General features: G+C 58.1%; 1 protein-coding gene and 1 long non-coding RNA gene across 6 annotated transcripts; one reads left to right on the top strand and one right to left on the bottom strand.

Annotated features, from left to right (window-relative positions):
- On the top strand, nucleotides 1-8,117 carry LOC116438676 (serine/threonine-protein kinase pim-1-like). 5 transcript variants are annotated; one of them, XR_004237874.1, is made up of 7 exons: nucleotides 2,085-2,666; nucleotides 2,802-2,852; nucleotides 3,056-3,422; nucleotides 4,040-4,216; nucleotides 4,862-5,036; nucleotides 5,376-5,536; nucleotides 7,129-8,117. XR_004237874.1 is itself a non-coding variant. In XM_032097669.1 (6 exons), the coding sequence occupies exons 1-5, from the start codon at nucleotides 1,461-1,463 to the stop codon at nucleotides 4,577-4,579; spliced, it is 1,908 nt and encodes a 635-aa protein (XP_031953560.1). In that variant the 5' UTR covers nucleotides 1-1,460; the 3' UTR covers nucleotides 4,580-4,626; nucleotides 4,862-4,903. The 5 variants fall into 5 exon arrangements, 4 of the variants coding, with proteins under 4 accessions (XP_031953560.1, XP_031953561.1, XP_031953559.1 ...); XM_032097669.1 differs by lacking the exons at nucleotides 5,376-5,536; nucleotides 7,129-8,117 and adding an exon at nucleotides 4,473-4,626 and having other exon boundaries at nucleotides 1-2,666; nucleotides 4,862-4,903; XM_032097670.1 differs by lacking the exons at nucleotides 5,376-5,536; nucleotides 7,129-8,117 and adding an exon at nucleotides 4,473-4,626 and having other exon boundaries at nucleotides 1-2,666; nucleotides 4,835-4,887.
- On the bottom strand, nucleotides 5,530-15,229 carry LOC116438678. Its single transcript, XR_004237875.1, has 3 exons — nucleotides 15,219-15,229; nucleotides 9,286-9,290; nucleotides 5,530-5,830 (listed from the first exon to the last, which is right to left on the bottom strand). It is a non-coding gene; the product is annotated as an uncharacterized LOC116438678 (long non-coding RNA).
- Nucleotides 15,230-19,722: the final 4,493 nt, after the last annotated feature.

Here is a 19,722-nt window from a genome sequence, read left to right as displayed (position 1 = left end):
CGGCCGGGGCTCCCGAGCACGAGCAGCAGCAGCAGCGCCGGCCCTTCCCGCCCGCTCCCGCCTCGGCTTCCCAAGGGCTTTTTCCAGGTGAATTCTGGAGCAGAGCAACCATCACCCCCAAACAGCCCCGATTCCTCAGGGCCCGGCTGTGCTGCCCTGAGCCAGCCTTCAGAGAAAGGAAGGATCGGCTTCCAGCGCTGCTCTCAGCACCGTTTTACTCCCCCTGAGCTGACAGCACGGCGCTGTTGTTGCCTTTGCCTTGGGAACTGGAGATCACGGCTGCTCTTGCCCCTCTTCTGGTTGCCACCTGAATTTTATCAGAAAACCGCAATTGCCTCTTTCGATCAGCACTACCCACGCTGCTTTCGTGACAGTGAACTCAGTATTTTTGTCACAGGCATCATGATTAGCAGAGATTGAAATGCTCAGAAGCCTGGAGCCCTGGGCACGGCCGCCAATTGCGGGGCAGCGGCGCAGAGGGAACGTCCTGCGGCCCAAACCTCCTGCTCCTCCCACACAGCGCCCATCCCATCGCTCTCCCCCTCCTGCTCTCCCAGCACCGAACAAATTCCAGCTGGGAGGAGGCTTCCCAAGAAAGGGCTCGGCTCCTCTTACAGCCTGAGTGTCCCTGCAGAAGAACAGGGCATCTTTCAGGCACTTCCACAAGCTCAGGCTTCTCATTTGATCTGGGATGCAAATGGCCTTGTTAGGAAGGATAAAAGCAGAGGAAATGGATTAGAAATTATTAGAAAAAATCACCCTTCTTCAAGACAAAGTTCACAAAATCATTCCCTGCATTTCTCCTTTTCAGATTATTTCAGTGTCTGAGAGGTCCAGCTTGCATGAACTGATTGTGCTCTTGATTTATACCAGTGCAACAGATGTAGACTGATCTAAACTGAACACAGAAACAAAGTACCTCTGTCAGCCCATTTTCATGTTCTAGATCACTTTCCAGATGTCCATGGAGATGTGGGAATGATTATGACACACCTCTCCATTTCTGGCTGCAGGCTCTGGGGATTCTTTCTCTGAGTTCAGCCAGGGTTGCAGTGCCTAAGAATTCCTGGTTCCACCTCCTGATTTCTTAGGTTAGAACAGCCACAATGAAAACCTCACCAATGGCACAACTGCCCAGCCCACAGGGAAAAGAAAGGACAATTTGTAAACTTCTCCCAACATTTGTCCTGCTTTGCTGCAGCAGTCGTGCTGCACTCACAGTGTGGGAAGGCAAGAGAAGCTGCAGTTGGTGGCACATCTTGTGACAGGAGCTGCACCTCATTCTCCCAGGAGAGATTCTTGAAAAGAGCAGACAGGACTGCAGAGAAGATTCCCAGAAAACTGAAACAGCTTTCCAGAAGTGAAATGAAAATGGAAAGAAACAATCCGAGGTGTTTTCCTCTCTATTTCTGTGCTCCCCTTTTTCATGTTGCACTGCTTCTCCATGCCATGAATTCCAAATGGATCTCACCTCTAAGATGTGTGCCTTAGCGAGTTTGAGACACTCTGAAATACCAGTGAGCTGCACACAGTTTGCCTTCCCCTGTTTTTATTGGAAAGCAATGCTGGAGACAAAAGTGCAGAGCTTGGGTGGGGCACGAATTCTACAGGCAGGGAATGTGGCCCGGCAGTGTCTGACCCTCAGCAGGGACAAGGCACAGCAGCAGCCGAGGGGATTCCTCTGCCACCGTGCAGGAGCCAGGACTCTGGATCCGGGCTGGACACGGCAAAGTTCCCGTGTTTGCACAGACTCAGGGGCTGCCCCCGGAGCGAGCGGGGCTCGGCCGTGGGGAGCGTGGGGAGAGCGGGGAACGGACACTCGGACACGCGGACACGCGGACACTCGGACACACGGACAAACGGCCCCGCCGCTTCAGTTGCAGCGGCAGCGGCGGCAGCGGCGGCAGCGAAATCGCAAGCGACTCTACACTCTCCGTTTCTTGCTCTTGCTCCTCCTCTCCCTCTGTTCCGCACCTTCCCCGCGCCTCCCCTTCCCGGTGTCCCCCTCCTCTCTCGGTGTCCCTTTCCCGGTGGCCCCCTCCTTTCCCGGTGTCCCCGTCCTCTCCCGGTCTCTCCCCCTCCCCCTGCCGGGCCGGGCCATGCCCCAGGCCCGCCCCCGGCCCCGGGCGGGGCCGCCCCCTCCCCGGCCCCGGGCGTCCCGCCGCGGTCTCGCCTCCGCCCGGCTCTCGCCGTCCTGGCTGTGGCGCTGCCGGGCGGGCATCAGTGCCCGGGGCTGGGGCAGCATCTCCACCCTTTGGCTCCGCCTGTCCCGAGCCTGGCCCCGGCCCCGACGCGGGGTCCGGCTCCGGCCCCGGCTCCGGCCTCGGCTCCGGCCCCGGCTCCTCCCGGGGCCCGCGGAGGACACACGGGGCGCGGCCGCTCCCGCCGCCTCCGCTGCGGCTTCCCCGGCCCGAGCTCCGCCGCTCGGCAGCGCGGCCGCCGGCCCCGAGCCGCCGGTGTCCCGTTCGGATGGGGATGCCCGGGCCGGGGCGGTCGGGGGGTGGTCTGGGGCCGTGTCTGGCCCCGGGCCGAGCGCTGACGGCCGCGTGTCGCCCGCAGGCAAGGCGCAGGAGGCCCTGCAGGAGCGGTACCGGCTGGGTTCGCTGCTGGGCAGCGGCGGCTTCGGCAGCGTCTTCTCGGGCACGCGGCTCGCGGACGGCGCCCCGGTGAGTGGCGGGGCCGGCGGAGGAGGAGGAGCAGGAGGGTGCAGGAGGAGGAGGAGGAGGAGGACGGAGGAGGAGAAGGCCGGGGCGCAGCGGGGCGGGCGGTGAGCTCAGCCCGCTGCTGCCCCTTGCTCGCAGGTGGCCATCAAATGCGTGCCGCGGGACCGCGTCCGGCACTGGGGCGAGCTGGTGAGTGAGCGGGGCCAGCGGCAGAGCCGGGGCGTGGCGGGCGGCGAGGAGCCGGGGCCCGGCGGGTTGGGAGCCGCCGGGAGCCCCGGAGGGAGAGCGGGCGGGGGCTGAGCGGGGGGCGCAGAGTGTCCCGGGCTGGGTGAGGGGTCCCAGAGCCCTGGCACGGCCTCAGCCCCACTGACGGCACCGTGCTCCTCCCGCAGCCCGACGGCGCCCGTGCGCCCCTGGAGATCGTGCTGCTGGACAAGGTGTCCACTGGGTTCCGTGGTGTCATCCGGCTCCTGGAGTGGGTTGAGCTGCCCAGCAGCTTCTTGCTGGTGCTGGAGCGTCCGGAGCGGTGTCAGGACCTGTCGGGTTTGCTGGCGGAGCGGAGGTTCGTGCCCGAGGAGGAGGCGCGGGGGCTGTTCGGCCAGGTGCTGGAGGCCGTGCGGCACTGCACCAGCTGCGGGGTCCTGCACCGGGACATCAAGCCCGAGAACATCCTGCTCGACCTGGCCACCGGGCAGCTGAAACTGATCGACTTTGGCTGCGGCACCTTCCTCCAGGACACAGCCTACACCCAATTTGCAGGTGAGCCCTCCCAGGGGATGCTCCTGGGCATCTCATGGCGCAGCCTGGGTGTGGCACCGGGGCTTCCCCTCATTGTTCCCAGGATGGGATTAATTCTTGAGCCAAGTTGCTTTTGGGTGGGGCTGGGAGGGGGCCAGTTCCCAACCCTGCCGTCAGCCTTCAGCACCCACTCTGCCCTGGGCTGGGGCTGGAGCGGGGGCAGCCAGCCCAACAAAATCCCCCATGGGGGTAGCAGAGAGGGGGGTCAGACCCCATGCACCGGCCGGTTTGGTGTGCAGGTGAGGAAGGGCCTGGACTGCTTCCTGCTGCCCTTGTTTGCCTTGGCTTATTGATGTTTTTTGGGGCACTGCAGGCAGGGAGGAGAGTGGGTTTTCCCCACCACTGGGTGGGTTTTTCATTTGCATGTCATGGTTGGGCCTCCCCAGGGCTTCCGCTGCCCTTTTCCAACACCAGTGGCCTCTTTTCCAACACCAGTTTGTACACAAGTCACAGGTGCAGGCGAGAGGGCAGCGGGTCACCCCGTGTGCCACTGGTGCAGCCCCTGTGTGCCCAGGGATGCTGGGGCGAGGCTCTGGGAGCAGCAGCATCCCCTGATGGACTCGGTCTGTGCTCCACAGGAACCCTGTTGTACAGCCCACCCGAGTGGATCCACCACCAACGCTACCACGGCGAGGCAGCGACGATCTGGTCCCTGGGCCTCCTGCTGTACCACCTGGTGGTGGGGAAGCACCCGTTCAGGAGGGGCCAGGAGATCATCTGGGGGCGGATCCTGTTCCCACGACGGCTGTCTCCAGGTGGATCCCTCATCTCTGCGGCACGGGGGGAATAGCAGTGCTGGGAGGCAGCAGCGGGCTCAGGAGCATCCCGCTCTGGCAGCTCTGAGGAGGTGGCACATGTCCTGCTCTCCTGCTGCCCTCCAAAGCACAGAATGCATGGGCAAGTTTAGGCACAGCTCTGGGCACAGCCAGCATGGCCTGGGCACGGGAACGGGGGGCAAAGCGGGCGGGATCCTTCTGCAGCTGCCTGGTGGTTTCTGCTTTCTCTGCCCAGAGTGCCAGGATGTTCTGAAGAGGTGCTTGTCCATGCAGCCCTTGGCCAGGCCGTCCTTGGAAGAGCTCTTCAGTGAGCCTTGGCTGCAGGGTGTTCATGTGCCCTAGAGGATGGCAGAGCCCCACGGGCACAGTGTGATCCAGGGGCCTGGCAGGTAACAGCCCCACCCATCTCTTGGCAATCAGTGGCAAAGCAAAGCAGACTCTTTTGTCCTGCCTGTAGCTGTGAGCAGGGAGCATCAGAAGGGAACACGCAGCTCTTGGGCTGCAGCTGAGCTGGAGGCCTGCTCTGGCAAGCACTGGTGGCCACCATCCCCCCTGGTTTTGCCTGTGTGGTTCACTGATGGCTGGGGCCCTGGGCAGAACCCTGAGAGCCTGGTGTGGCCCCAGGGAAGGAGAAGGAGCCCCTGGAGAAGCTGTAGCAGGTGGGGCTGCTGCTGCTGGAGCCACCAAGGACGAGCTCAAGGACCAAAACCTCTTCCTGGAGCTGGCCAGCGGCAGCTGAAGATGATGGCCTTTGATTCTGGCACCTTCTCCAAAGACACGCTCCACGGCCAGTGTGCAGGTGAGTCCAGAGCCAGGGGGATGCTGCCAGAGCTGGGCATGGCACGGCCTGGCCGGGCACCAAAGGTTCCCCCTTTGCTGGGGCGGCCGCAGGGAATTCTGCAGTGGCTGCCAAGCTGCTTTTGGGCTCTGGGCAGCTGCTGAGGAGGTGGATGTGCCATGGCTGGCTGCAGGCTGGGCACATGTCCTGCCCTGCTGCTCTGCTCCCAAAGGCAGCAATGCTGGGCAGCTTTGGGCCCAGCTCTGAGCACGGCCAGCACGGCCTGGGCACTGCGGGCGGCTGGGACAAGGGGACAGGAGGCTTCAGCTGACGGGCGGGTTCTGCTTTCTCTCCTTGCAGCCGGGCTCTGCGGATGCTGAGGCTGCTCCAGGCGCTGCCAGGGCTCTGCTGGGGCTCAGCCCCGGGCACGGCTGGGCCCGCTCTCCCCTCACAGGGCTCTGACAGCTTTGCATCAGACGAGCCCCTTGCGAGCACAGCGACGGAGCTTTCTGCTTTTGCAGGTGAGTGAGACTCTCGTGCAGGCCAAGAGATTGCAGTCAGGGACACACATCCCACTGGCAAGAACCCAAACTCTGCACAGTCCCAGCTGAATGCCTGGATCTGCACAGGGTGTTCTGTCTGTCCCACTCTTCCTTCCTTTTGCGCTGGAATTGTGCCATTGCACTTTCTTCCTCCTCTGGAAGTGCCACGAGTGGGCCCAACCTGGCGAGTGGGCCGTGTTCCTGAGGCAGTGCAGTCTGGAGCTGATGGATGAAGAATTGTCCTTCTCCAGTGCCAAACCAGAGCAAAAAGCCCTGAGTGGGACTTGGCATCTTTAAGAACCCCCTGACAATTTCAGAGGGAATGTGCAGCTCATTGGCAGGGTGAGAAGGAAGGGCATCTTCTCCATGAGTTGGGGTGGGACAGAGTTTAGATTGCCAGTCCTGCTCGGAGCTGGCAGGGCACAATCAATTTCCTATTGCTTCAACCACAGTTTAAAATAACAATGTTGGAAACAAAGCCCAAAATCTTTAAAAAAGGACTGCTGAGGTCAGTAAGATGGATCAATGCCATCAGCATATTTACAAATACCTGAGTTGTCTTTTTGAAAAGATCAGTTACCTCTTAATCCAGAGTTACAAAAGATTTTTCACTCCACATTTGGGTTTTGGTTTTATGTTTCATAATATCTTCTGGGTTTTTTCTTTTTTGTTTTTCTATTAATTTAAACAGAAAACACATCCTTAATGATGGAGCAGCACTGCTGAATACGGGGCCACGCAGAGGGAGCAGAAGCAGCTGCCTTTGTCCCCCTGCAGCTCCAAGGCCCAATCTCTGAGCAGACAGGGCTGGCAGAGACTCGCAGGCTCCCTGTTTGCTGTGCTGCCCCACTTGTGAGCGGCCCAGCTTTGCGTGAGGCACAGGGAGAACAAGGGGCAGCTCCCTGCCAGCCCCGCAGCCCAGGGAGCCCTCGGGCCTCGGGGCTTGGGGCACTGTCAGCACCCGCTGCTCCAGCGCCCGCTCCTGCTGGCACTGACAGCAACACCCAAAGTGTGCCTGATCCCGAGGGAGCAGCAGCAGGGCCTGGATCTGATCCCTGACTCTGGGGCAGGGCTGGACAAATGACCCCCACAGCAGCAGCAGCAGCAGCAGCAAATGGAGCTGACTTTCAGCACAGCCCCTGCCGCTGTTCCCTCCCGTTGGCAGCGGTGTCACAGCAGCCTGGGGCACCTGGGAGCCCTGAGTGCCAGCAGGGAGTGGAGATGGCAGCCTTGGGCTCCTGGAGGGTGTGCAAGGAGCAGAGGTGGGCACTCCCTGTCCATGTGGAGCTTGCAGATGGAAAAGGCTGCTGTGAGCAGGCAGCTCCAAGGGCAGAGAAAGGAGGGTCTCGAGCACTGGAGCTGTGCCAGTGCCACAGCCCTGGGCAGCAGCCACCGAGCCCCGGGGGCACAGAGGGCACAGCAAGAGGGACAAAAGCAGTCAAGGGCACAGACTGGGAGCAGGAACAGCTGCTTCATTGCACTCTTGGAGAAAGCTCTTGGCTGTTTCAAAGCACTGAAAGGCATGAAGGGCACAGAGGAGGCCACAGCAAACAATGCTCCTGTTTTCACAGCCTCCCCTCTCCGTGTCCCAGAAGGAATTGGATGAGCTGTATTCTTCTCTCCGAGTCGTCTCGTTCAGCATGAGCAGCTCAGCACCAGGAGCTGAAGGAGCTGAAGCCTTAGGCCACAAGAGCTGAGCAAGAGGAGACTTTGGGGCAAAGTCATGCTGGTGCCATGGACCTGGCTGAATGCAGCAGACAGAATCCTGGAATTACAGAATCCTTCCTGTTGGAAAAGACCTCGGAGCTCATCGAGTCCAACCATTAACCCATCACTGTCAAGCCCAGCACTAAACCACATCCCTGAAGTGCCAAGGCCTGGACAAGAGGCCTGACTGAGGCCTGAACAAGAGGCCCTGAGCCAAAGGTGACCTCTGGATGAACCTTCCAACCAAAGGTTATCTTTGTATCTGCTCATTACCAAAATATGCATGATCATTAGCGCTGTGATAGATGTATCCACTCATTAGTGAAACATGTATTGACCTTTCTGTGTTTAGAAGCCGGACAAGGCCATGAAATCCCACATCTGGCCTTGTTTGGGGCTGTATGGTCAAAGTCAGCTGCCTTGGCTCCTCCTTGAGCCCTGGGCAGGCTTAGGAGGAAGCCAAGAGGAGGATGAAAGCAGATGTTCCCGCACTGGAAGTGCTGTCAGTTTGTTTCTCCAGCACTGTCAAAGCTGGGCCCTCTCCCAGCGGGGTTGGAGCCTCAGCTGTGGCTGGAGGCAGCTGCAGGAATTCCCAGTGTCCGGGAGTGGCTCTCCAGTCCCTGGCTGGGACAGCTTCCCCCAGCTGATGGGTGGCTCTGGGTGATGGTAAAGTCTGAGGGGAACTGGGGCTGGATCTTGGTTAATCACTGCAGGCAATCTTTGGCACTGATGATTGGGGGCATTGCTGAGCTGCTCCTGCTGTGATTCTTTGCTAATGATTATGTGCTTTGCTGAGCTTATGCTTTTGTGACTTTTTGCAGATTTGCATTTTATAAATTACACAATTCCTTCACTTGGTGTCTGTGTCTTTGGTGCTGACCCTGCCCACCAGCAAAACAGGGCCCTGTCCTGCCTGTTACCTGGGAAGACAAAAACCCTCACTCGGAATGTCCCCCCTTCCTCCTTGTCCCCCCACTTTATACACTGGCCATGATGTCCTGTGGTCTGGGATATGCCTGGGGTCAGTTGGGGTCACCTGTCCTGGCTGTGACCCCTGCCAAGCTCCCCCGCTCCCCCAGCCCCTCGCCAGCGTGGCCGGACAAGGGGCAGGAAAGGCCTTGGCTCTGTGCAAGCTGAGCAAGAACAAAACCATCTCAGTGTGAGCAACGCTGTGCTCAGCACAGAGCCAAACACAGCCCCAGAGAAAGGCCTGGCAAGGAAATTCCCTCTGCCCCAGCCCTCAGCAGCACCCCATGGCCACCCACCATCACCACGGCTCCACGGGTTCCTTTCCATGCCCCTGGCCCTGGCCACGGGACCTTGGGCTGGTGGCCACGGCAGCCGCCTGTGGCCCAGGGCTCCGTGCCCATGTCCATGGCAGCAGTGCCCGGCCACGGGCCCTGAGTGCAGGTGACCGTGCCAATGCCCATGGCAGCGGGGCCAAGCGTTGGTGTCCGTGGCACCAAAGTGAGGAACGGGTCCCTGTGGCCGCTGCCGTGGCACCTGAGGGCATCAGCGAGTGTCACTGCAATTGTAGCTGGCACCAGCCCCGGCACCGCTCTGTCCTGAGGGCTGCCATGGCAGCCGAGGGCAGCCAAAGCTCTGCGGGCAAGTGGCCACGGAGCCTGACTGCAGCAATGGGTCCTGGGGGGGTTTCCGAGGGAACTGGAACTGCTGAGGGTTGCCATGGCATCCAACCCCCTGGGATGTCACACAGCCACCCTGGGATGTCACACAGCCACTCAGTGATGTCATAATCCACTCTATGATGTCAGACCTCTGCCCTGTGATATCACAGCCTTATCTGCAATGTCACAGCTCACTCTGTGATGTCACAGCACCCATCTGTGATGTCACAGTCCTCTCTGTGATACCACACAGCTGCTCTGTGATGTCACAGCTGACTCTATAATGTCATACAGCCACCCTGTGATGTCACAGCCCACTCTGTGATGTCACACAGCCCCTTTCTGACATCACAGCTGCTCTGTGGGTCTGTGACACAGGCACAGAGGTGTTACCAAAACTTCAGTGAAACAAAACCTCCTCAGCACCAGCGCAGCACGAAGCAGCAGCATTCTTTATTGGGCCGGATGCACGAGGGGAGAGCCCCTCTCAAAGTCATGTGTGCCAAGTTCAGGAATGTTCCTGTTTGCAGACTGTGTTTCACACACACATTCCCAGATTGTCCCACAAGAAACACACACACGATCATCATTGCCCCAAAATCATTGCAGATTTCCCCCCCCCCCTTTGCACATCCGTTCTTCTGCCCTGGGGGTCTCTTTGGGGGTCCCTGGTGGTCGCTGACCCCAAAGCCAGCCCTGACTGCCCGGTGCACTGGTGAAAGTTGGCACACCTGGGCTGGTTGCTGCCTACAGAATCAGCCTTGTGTGGTTCCATGGCCAGTGGCTTTTGGAGAAGAAGCATTGTATGAACCCAGCAGGTGCAAACGGTTTTTCATCTGGCAAATCTCCCCCCCTTGGAGGGTTGTGAAGCTTCTCTTCCCTTCAAGCCTTCCTAAGCCTCACTCTGCTCCTTTACTCACAGCCCACGAGTTCCTCAGCTGCTTTCACAACCATGTTCTTTACATAGCTCAAAGCAAGTGTCATAAGCACAAGTATTGCTCTGATCCCAGTTAGACTTTGCAAAAGTGACAGCAACCATCAGTCAGGGAAAATCCAAGCCCTCTAAATATTTTATCCAACCAGTTACTGTCTAACCCTCCGCTTAATTCCCTGCTGGATGCAGCAACCGATTTTATCCTCTCTCCCTGATCATCCAATCCAGCATCCCATTTGGAATGTGCACACAACAAGTGATGCTGTTTCAGTCCAAGAATCCACATACTCCCTGTCCATGTAGCAGCAATAGGGCTAAAGCTTTAATCAGTCCCTTGAGAGCCTTGGTCATTAACGACAGTTCATTAATGCTTCAAGGTACTTCTGTTTTTTCTAAGGTACTTTCCTTTTTCCACACTTGAGTCTCTGAGCGGTTTGTGCACTCATGGTCTCCAATCCTCTGCTTTAATCAGACCCTTGAGAGCTTTGTACTGACACATATGTATTGGCAGCCACTGCAGAATTCCCTGCAGCCACCCCAGCAAAGGGGCAACCTTTGGTGCCCGGCCAGGCCGTGCCATGCCCAGCTCTGGCAGCATCCCCCTGGCTCTGGACTCACCTGCACACTGGCCGTGGAGCGTGTCTTTGGAGAAGGTGCCAGAATCAAAGGCCATCATCTTCAGCTGCCGCTGGCCAGCTCCAGGAAGAGGTTGTGGTCCTTGAGCTCGTCCTTGGTGGCTCCAGCAGCAGCAGCCCCACCTGCTACAGCTTCTCCAGGGGCTCCTTCTCCTTCCCTGGGGGCCACACCAGGCTCTCAGGGTTCTGCCCAGGGCCCCAGCCATCAATGAACCAGACAAGCAAAACCAGGGGGGATGGTGGCCACCAGTGCTTGCCAGAGCAGGCCTCCAGCTCAGCTGCAGCCCAAGAGCTGCGTGTTCCCTTCTGATGCTCCCTGCTCAGAGCTACAGGCAGGACAAAATAGTCTGCTTTGCTTTGCCACTGATTGCCAAGAGATGGGTGGGGCTGTTACCTGCCAGGCCCCTGGATCACACTGTGCCCGTGGGGCTCTGCCATCCTCTAGGGCACATGAACACCCTGCAGCCAAGGCTCACTGAAGAGCTCTTCCAAGGACGGCCTGGCCAAGGGCTGCATGGACAAGCACCTCTTCAGAACATCCTGGCACTCTGGGCAGAGAAAGCAGAAACCACCAGGCAGCTGCAGAAGGATCCCGCCCGCTTTGCCCCCCGTTCCCGTGCCCAGGCCATGCTGGCTGTGCCCAGAGCTGTGCCTAAACTTGCCCATGCATTCTGTGCTTTGGAGGGCAGCAGGAGAGCAGGACATGTGCCACCTGCCCAGAGCTGCCAGAGCGGGATGCTCCTGGGCCCCTGGAAGAGAAGGACAGTTCTGTTCCATAGGAAGGAAAGCACGGAGCCCCAGCACTCCAGGGCAGGTGAGAAGCAGCTCTGGCCATGCCAAGGTCAGCCGGAGCTGCCAGGCGGCCCCAGGAGCCCAAGGGAGCCAGAGCTGTTCCATGTTCCCTTGGTTCCGTGGGCCCTGCAGAGTCACAAAGGCCCCTCGGTTCTTTGGGCCCAGCAGTGCCACAGTGGCCCCTTGGTTCCATGGAACGCCACAGGGTCACAATGGTCCCCTTGGTGCCACCAGCCCTGCAGGGTCACAACGGCCCCTGGGTTCCACGAGGCCACGCAGGGTCACAGTGGTCCCCAGAGGAAGGGCAGCACCGAGCCCCAGGGTTTCAGGGGCAGATGAGACACAGCCACCAGAGGCCAAGGCCGGCCACATCTGTCTGTCCTGGCAGGTTTGTCTGGGAGCAGCTCTTGGATATTGGGAATTTGGGAGGTGGAACCCCAATTTTGACCTTGGGCGCCTGGACAGGAAGGACGGTTCTTTTCCATTGTAGGGAAAGGGTGGAGCCCCAATGTTTTGAAGGCAGATGAGAGGTGGCCCCCAGGAGGCCAAGGCCAGCCAGACCTGTTTGTCTTGGCAGTTTTTGTCTGCGAGCAATCCTTGGATAGAATTTGGGAGGCCTCCAATAAACTCAATCCGTCAGCCCCAAGGCCCGGCTGTGGGGAGTCAGGAAGCACAGAAGGGGAATTGGGGTCCAGGAGGGGTGGGATGGGATGGGATGGGATGGGATGGGATGGCATGGCATGGCATGGCATGGCATGGCCTGGCTTGGCATGGGGGTGGCATTGTTGGGGTGGGATGAAGTTTGGGAGGGATGGGGTGGTTTGGGCACTTGGAGTGGGGCACTCCAGGGAGGGAAAGCAGGAGCTGCATTTGGGGAGGCTCCTGCTGCTTTTTGACAATTTAGGGGCCTCTAGGGGGCTTCTGGGAGGTTGCAGTGAATTTGGGGAAGGTGCCATAAACTCCCCGCAAGTTGGGGGGCTGTGGTGAAATCCCCCATATTTTTGGGAGGGTGAGAGGACCGCAACTGGGAGGGGATCCTGCTGCTTTGCACCACTTCAATGGGGTGAGAAGCAGCTTGGGAGGGAGGGAAGGAGGGAGGGAAGGAAAGGAAGGAAGGAGGGAGGGAGGAAGGAAGGAAGGAAGGAAGGAAGGAAGGAAGGAAGGAAGGAAGGAAGGAAGGAAGGAAGGAAGGAAGGAAGGAAGGAAGGAAGGAAGGAAGGAAGGAAGGAAGGAAGGAAGGAAGGAAGGAAGGAAGGAAGGAAGGAAGGAAGGAAGGAAGGAAGGAAGGAAGGAAGGAAGGAAGGAAGGAAGGAAGGAAGGAAGGAAGGAAGGAAGGAAGGAAGGAAGGAATTCGGAAGGAAGGAATTCGGAAGGAAGGAAGGAATTCGGAAGGAAGGAATTCGGAAGGAAGGAATTCGGAAGGAAGGAAGGAATTCGGAAGGAAGGAATTCGGAAGGAAGGAAGGAAGGAAGGAAGGAAGGAAGGAAGGAAGGAAGGAAGGAAGGAAGGAAGGAAGGAAGGAAGGAAGGAAGGAAGGAAGGAAGGAAGGAAGGAAGGAAGGAAGGAAGGAAGGAAGGAAGGAAGGAAGGAAGGAAGGAAGGAAGGAAGGAAGGAAGGAAGGAAGGAAGGAAGGAAGGAAGGAAGGAAGGAAGGAAGGAAGGAAGGAAGGAAGGAAGGAAGGAAGGAAGGAAGGAAGGAAGGAAGGAAGGAAGGAAGGAAGGAAGGAAGGAAGGAAGGAAGGAAGGAAGGAAGGAAGGAAGGAAGGAAGGAAGGAAGGAAGGAAGGAAGGAAGGAAGGAAGGAAGGAAGGAAGGAAGGAGTGAAAACAATGTAAGTACTGAATGAAACAAAAACAAAGGTAAATAACTGAGTTCTCTTTTAAAAAATATCAATTCCCTCTGAATCCAAAGTTGCAGAAGACTTTTCACTCCACATTTGGGTTTTGTTTTTCTCTCTCATACTTCTTCTGGTTCTTTTCTTTTTTCTCTGATTCTTAATAGATAACACCTGCTAGGAAAGGAATGCAGAGCAAAATGAGACCCATTTCTGGCAGGCAATGAAAGTGTCGGCTCCTGGTCTGGTTCCTTTTGTGTGGATCCCTCATCTCTGCGGCACGGGGGGAATAGCAGTGCTGGGAGGCAGCAGCGGTCTCAGGAGCATCCTGCTGTGGCAGCTCTGGGCAGGTGGCACATGTCCTGCTCTCCTGCTGCCCTCCAAAGCACAGAATCCATGGGCAAGTTTAGGCACAGCTCTGGGCACAGCCAGCAAGGCCTGGGCACGGGAACGGGGGGCAAAGCGGGCGGGATCCTTCTGCAGCTGCCTGGTGGTTTCTGCTTTCTCTGCCCAGAGTGCCAGGATGTTCTGAAGAGGTGCTTGTCCATGCAGCCCTTGGCCAGGCCGTCCTTGGAAGAGCTCTTCAGTGAGCCTTGGCTGCAGGGTGTTCATGTGCCCTAGAGGATGGCAGAGCCCCACGGGCACAGTGTGATCCAGGGGCCTGGCAGGTAACAGCCCCACCCATCTCTTGGCAATCAGTGGCAAAGCAAAGCAGACTCTTTTGTCCTGCCTGTAGCTGTGAGCAAGGAGCATCAGAAGGGAACACGCAGCTCTTGGGCTGCAGCTGAGCTGGAGGCCTGCTCTGGCAAGCACTGGTGGCCACCATCCCCCCTGGTTTTGCTTGTCTGGTTCATTGATGGCTGGGGCCCTGGGCAGAACCCTGAGAGCCTGGTGTGGCCCCAGGGAAGGAGAAGGAGCCCCTGGAGAAGCTGTAGCAGGTGGGGCTGCTGCTGCTGGAGCCACCAAGGACGAGCTCAAGGACCACAACCTCTTCCTGGAGCTGGCCAGCGGCAGCTGAAGATGATGGCCTTTGATTCTGGCACCTTCTCCAAAGACACGCTCCACGGCCAGTGTGCAGGTGAGTCCAGAGCCAGGGGGATGCTGCCAGAGCTGGGCATGGCACGGCCTGGCCGGGCACCAAAGGTTCCCCCTTTGCTGGGGTGGCTGCAGGGAATTCTGCAGTGGCTGCCAATACATATGTGTCAGTACAAAGCTCTCAAGGGACTGATTAAAGCAGAGGATTGGAGACCATGAGTGCACAAACCGCTCAGAGACTCAAGTGTGGAAAAAGGAAAGTACCTTAGAAAAAACAGAAGTACCTTGAAGCATTAATGAACTGTCGTTAATGACCAAGGCTCTCAAGGGACTGATTAAAGCTTTAGCCCTATTGCTGCTACATGGACAGGGAGTATGTGGATTCTTGAACTGAAACAGCAACACAATGTGTTGTGTGCACATTCCAAATGGGATGCTGGATTGGATGATCAGGGAGAGAGGATAAAATCGGTTGCTGCATCCAGCAGGGAATTAAGGGGAGGGTTAGACAGTAACTGGTTGGATAAAATATTTAGAGGGCTTGGATTTTCCCTGACTGATGGTTGCTGTCACTTTTGCAAAGTCTAACTGGGATCAGAGCAATACTTGTGCTTATGACACTTGCTTTGAGCTGTGTAAAGAACATGGTTGTGAAAGCAGCTGAGGAACTCGTGGGCTGTGAGTAAAGGAGCAGAGTGAGGCTTAGGAAGGCTTGAAGGGAAGAGAAGCTTCACAACCCTCCAAGGGGGGGAGATTTGCCAGATGAAAAACCGTTTGCACCTGGTGAGTTCATACAATGCTTCTTCTCCAAAAGCCACTGGCCATGGAACCACACAAGGCTGATTCTGTAGGCAGCAACCAGCCCAGGTGTGCCAACTTCCACCAGTGCACCGGGCAGTCAGGGCTGGCTTTGGGGTCAGCGACCACCAGGGACCCCCAAAGAGACCCCCAGGGCAGAAGAACGGATGTGCAAAGGGGTGGGGGAAATCTGCAATGATTTTGGGGCAATGATGATCGTGTGTGTGTTTCTTGTGGGACAATCTGGGAATGTGTGTGTGAAACACAGTCTGCAAACAGGAACATTCCTGAACTCGGCACACACGACTTTGGGAGGGGCTCTCCCCTCGTGCATCCGGCCCAATAAAGAATGCTGCTGCTTCGTGCTGCACTGGTGCTGAGGAGGTTTTGTTTCACTGAAGTTTTGGTAACACCTCTGTGCCTGTGTCACAGACCCACAGAGCAGCTGTGATGTCAGAAAGGGGCTGTGTGACATCACAGAGTGGGCTGTGACATCACAGGGTATTGGTGTGATGTCACAGGTAGGGCTGGTTTGTCCCAGAAGAGGCTATGACATCACAGGGTGGCTGTATGACATTATAGAGTCAGCTGTGACATCACAGAGCAGCTGTGTGATATCACAGAGAGGACTGTGACATCATAGATGGGTGCTGTGACATCACAGAGTGGCTATGACATCACAGAGTGAGCTGTGACATTGCAGATAAGGCTGTGATATCACAGGGCAGAGGTCTGACATCATAGAGTGGATTATGACATCACTGAGTGGCTGTGTGACATCCCAGGGTGGCTGTGTGACATCCCAGGGGGTTGGATGCCATGGCAACCCTCAGCAGTTCCAGTTCCCTTGGAAACCCCCCCAGGACCCATTGCTGCAGTCAGGCTCCGTGGCCACTTGCCCGCAGAGCTGTGGCTGCCCTCGGCTGCCATGGCAGCCCTCAGGACAGAGCGGTGCCGGGGCTGGTGCCAGCTACAATTGCAGTGACACTCGCTGATGCCCTCAGGTGCCACGGCAGCGGCCACAGGGACCCGTTCCTCACTTTGGTGCCACGGACACCAACGCTTGGCCCCGCTGCCATGGGCATTGGCACGGTCACCTGCACTCAGGGCCCGTGGCCGGGCACTGCTGCCATGGACACGGGCACGGAGCCCTGGGCCACAGGCGGCTGCCGTGGCCACCAGCCCAAGGTCCCGTGGCCAGGACCGGGGGCATGGAAAGGAACCCGTGGAGCCGTGGTGATGGTGGGTGGCCATGGGGTGCTGCTGTGGGCTGGGGCAGAGGGAATTTCCTTGCCAGGCCTTTTCCTGGGGCTGTGTTTGGCTCTGTGCTGAGCACAGCGTTGCTCACACTGAGATGGTTTTGTTCTTGCTCAGCTTGCACAGAGCCAAGGCCTTTCCTGCCCCTTGTCCGGCCACGCTGGCGAGGGGCTGGGGGAGCGGGGGAGCTTGGCAGGGGTCACAGCCAGGACAGGTGACCCCAACTGACCCCAGGCATATCCCAGACCACAGGACATCATGGCCAGTGTATAAAGTGGGGGGAACAAGGAGGAAGGGGGGACATTCCGAGTGAGGGTTTTTGTCTTCCCAGGTAACACTCAGGCAGGACAGGGCCCTGTTTTGCTGGTGGGCAGGGTCAGCATCAAAGACACAGACACCAACTGAAGGAATTGTGTAATTTATAAAATGCAAATCTGCAAAAAGTCACAAAAGCATAAGCTCAGCAAAGCACATAATCATTAGCAAAGAATCACAGCAGGAGCAGCTCAGCAATGCCCCCAATCATCAGTGCCAAAGATTGCCTGCAGTGATTAACCAAAGTCCAGCCCCAGTTCCCCTCAGACTTTACCATCACCCAGAGCCACCCATCAGCTGGGGGAAGCTGTCCCAGCCAGGGACTGGAGAGCCACTCCCGGACACTGGGAATTCCTGCAGTGCCTCCAGCCACAGCTGAGGCTCCAACCCCGCTGGGAGAGGGCCCAGCTTTGACAGTGCTGGAGAAACAAACTGACAGCACTTCCAGTGCAGGAACATCTGCTTTCATCCTCCTCTTGGCTTCCTCCTAAGCCTGCCCAGGGCTCAAGGAGGAGCCAAGGGAGCTGACTTTGACCATACAGCCCCAAACAAGGCCAGAGGTGTCCTTGTCCGGTTTCTAAATACAGAAAGGTAAATCTGTGTTTCACCAATGCACAGGTGTTGGGGAAGATGGAACAGGAAAACCTTGGAAATATGATTGCCTGACAAAAGATTTTGGGAATATGAAAACTACAGGCAACATCAAAATGAAAGCCACTTTTGAAATACCAGGTCTTAGTTACTGAACAACTAGAAAACAATGGTATGGCCACTGAAGATAATCCCCTCTTGATGGAACAATACCCTCTGCTTGCAAACAGGTCCAAGGGTCAGAGCAGACCCTACTAGCTCAGCAGAAGGGGTCCAAAGAGTAGTTTTTAGAAGTTAAGATGTAACACTTTATGGTAATATAAGAACTCTTATAGGCTGTATGTAAATGCTATAGGATTTGTATCTTGTATTAGATTGGTTACTGACAATTAGAATATTCAGTACAGAAGATGATTTATTGTATTGTAACCAGGACTTCAGACATTCTCTATTCCTCTCTTCCACTTCTACTCTTACTTCCTACTCTTGCTCTTACACCCTCTCTCTCTCTCTCACCTGCTTACTCTCTTGGGCCTGCTCAGAGCTGAGTCTAGCAGCTCTGAGCAGTGCCCCAATACCCACGCCCTTTACAATAAACCGACTGTGTCCCAAGACCTGCCTATAGAGATCTCTCCATCCGTCTCCGTCCCGACCGAACCCGCCCGTAACCTACAGTCTGGCGCCCATCGTGATTGCCGAACCCACACCCAGCACCTGCAGTCTGGCGCACAACGTGATTGAACGCCCTGTTCAGCTTTCTCCATCTGTAGGACTCTTCTCCATGGACGGTAACTAAAAGACCAGTTATAGCCACCTAGAACTTGTCGTGAGCACGGCATACCGATGCTGCGCATCGTAATAGCTGGAGCTCTGTAATTCTGCTGAGGCAGCCTTCGAGCACGGGGTTTACCTGGAGCTCTTGGAGGGACTTGCCTGTCAGTCCTCGAGCACGGGCCGCCACTGCTGCGCAGCGGCTCCCTGGAGCTCTTAGAGGAGGTCTGCCGTATCACCCCTCGAGCACGGACACGCTGCTAAGCAGTGCTGACTGGAGCTCTGCGGAGGGAAATCTGCCGCACGCCCCGAGCACAGGCGAGTAGTGCTCAGCACCGCCCGCACTGGAGCTCGCAGTGCGGACCCACCTGTGAGGTCCTGAGCACGGAAAGCCGTTGCCAAGCGACGCCTGAAACCGGAGCTCTGGGAAAGGACCGAAAAGCGGCGTCCTGAGTGCTGAGTGGAGTGACTGGCCATCTCCCCACGACAGACATCTGACTAAGGACGCTGCTCCTGCGACATCACCTAAGTGAGTATCATACTGGTCTAAAAAATGGGACAAACCCACTCTGCCCATGACAGAGATCTCTATAAGCAACTTAAGCATTTACTTATAAGTTCTGGTCCAAGTCAGTTGCCTAAACATGAGCTAAAAAATCTTCTAGAATGGACCCGACTGAACTTCCCAAATGCTGACCGTTCAGCCGTCTTTACAAGAGACTTTTGGGACACAGTTGGAGTTAAACTCTTTAATAATATTTCGTACCGGGATATGGCCGCTGCACAGCTGCTCCCAGCTTGCAGAGCGCTGGTAGAGCTGTTTGCTGCGGTGGCGCCGCCCGCAGCAGTCACCCCGCCGGGCCCAGCTCCGGCTGCGAGTCCGCCCCTTGCCGTCGCGAGCCCGCAGCGGAGCATGGCCCCTGCCCCTCCGCCGGACCCCGTGGCTCCGGTACCCGCGGTCCGGCTGACGCGCGCCGCCCCGCCCCCCGCGCTTGCGGCCCCCGCGCCCGTTACCCCGGCCCCAGCCACCCCACCGAACCCTACAGCCCCTCCCGCCATCCCGTTCCTCCCCGCGGCCCCCGCGGCCCCCGCCCTCAGTGCCAGCGTCTCCGCGGCCCCGCCCCTTGCCCCTGCCCCCCCGTGCCCCCCCCCCCGGTTCCGTCACCGCGGCTCCACCCCCCCCTGCTGCCGTCACTGCTGCCCCACCCCCCGCTGCTGGCATCATCCTGGCCCCACCCCCCGGCGGTACCCCTGCGCGGCCAGCGCCTACCCCCCTGCTACCTACGGGTGTTACCCCTCCCCCAGCCGCGCCGGTTATGGCCATGGCTGCCATCATAACCGGCCCCCCCCAAAGCCAAGCGGCGACCCTTCTTCCAGCCCCCCAGGTCCCCCCCCCCCACACGGCGCTGATGATAGCCATTGTTCCATCCGCGTCCGCCGCTGCTGCGTCTTCACAGTCCCCTGCCGCTCCCGAAACACTGGTGCCCAGAGCGCCGGCCACGGCCGCGCTGCTGTCTCCGGCACCCCCTGTTACTGCAGGAACCCTACCCCCCCACCCTGCCGTTCAAGCGCACACAGCACGCCCCGAGCGGTCGCCCAGCCCCATGGCAGCACAGACGCCTGTATCTACTCCCGCCCCTGCCGCCGTTTCTGTGCCGTTCCCCGATCCCGGCACACCACCGCTTGCGCTGGGAGCGCCCCAGCTCCACGAGCCACTTGGTCCTGGTGCCGCGCTGCCTGCACGGAGGTCTGCAGTCTCCTCCGTGCCTGCCCCTGCTCCAGCTCCGCCTCCCGGCACCGCCGCTCCGCCACCACCCACCCCAGCCCAGCCTACAAGCTTCCAGCAGCAGCACGCCGCGACCGCAGCCCC

This window comes from Corvus moneduloides, unplaced genomic scaffold (assembly GCF_009650955.1).
Source record: "Corvus moneduloides isolate bCorMon1 unplaced genomic scaffold, bCorMon1.pri SUPER_scaffold_79_arrow_ctg1, whole genome shotgun sequence".
Taxonomy (NCBI): Eukaryota; Metazoa; Chordata; class Aves; order Passeriformes; family Corvidae; genus Corvus; species Corvus moneduloides.
This window is presented reverse-complemented; position numbering and strand designations above follow the sequence as displayed.

Coding starts and splice junctions, on each gene's coding strand:
- LOC116438676 (XM_032097669.1), top strand. CDS start 1,461: ATGGATCTCACCTCTAAGATGTGTGCCTTAGCGAGTTTGAGACACTCT. Junction 2,667..2,801: donor GGCTCGCGGACGGCGCCCCG/GTGAGTGGCGGG, acceptor CCTTGCTCGCAG/GTGGCCATCAAATGCGTGCC. Junction 3,423..4,039: donor AGCCTACACCCAATTTGCAG/GTGAGCCCTCCC, acceptor TGTGCTCCACAG/GAACCCTGTTGTACAGCCCA.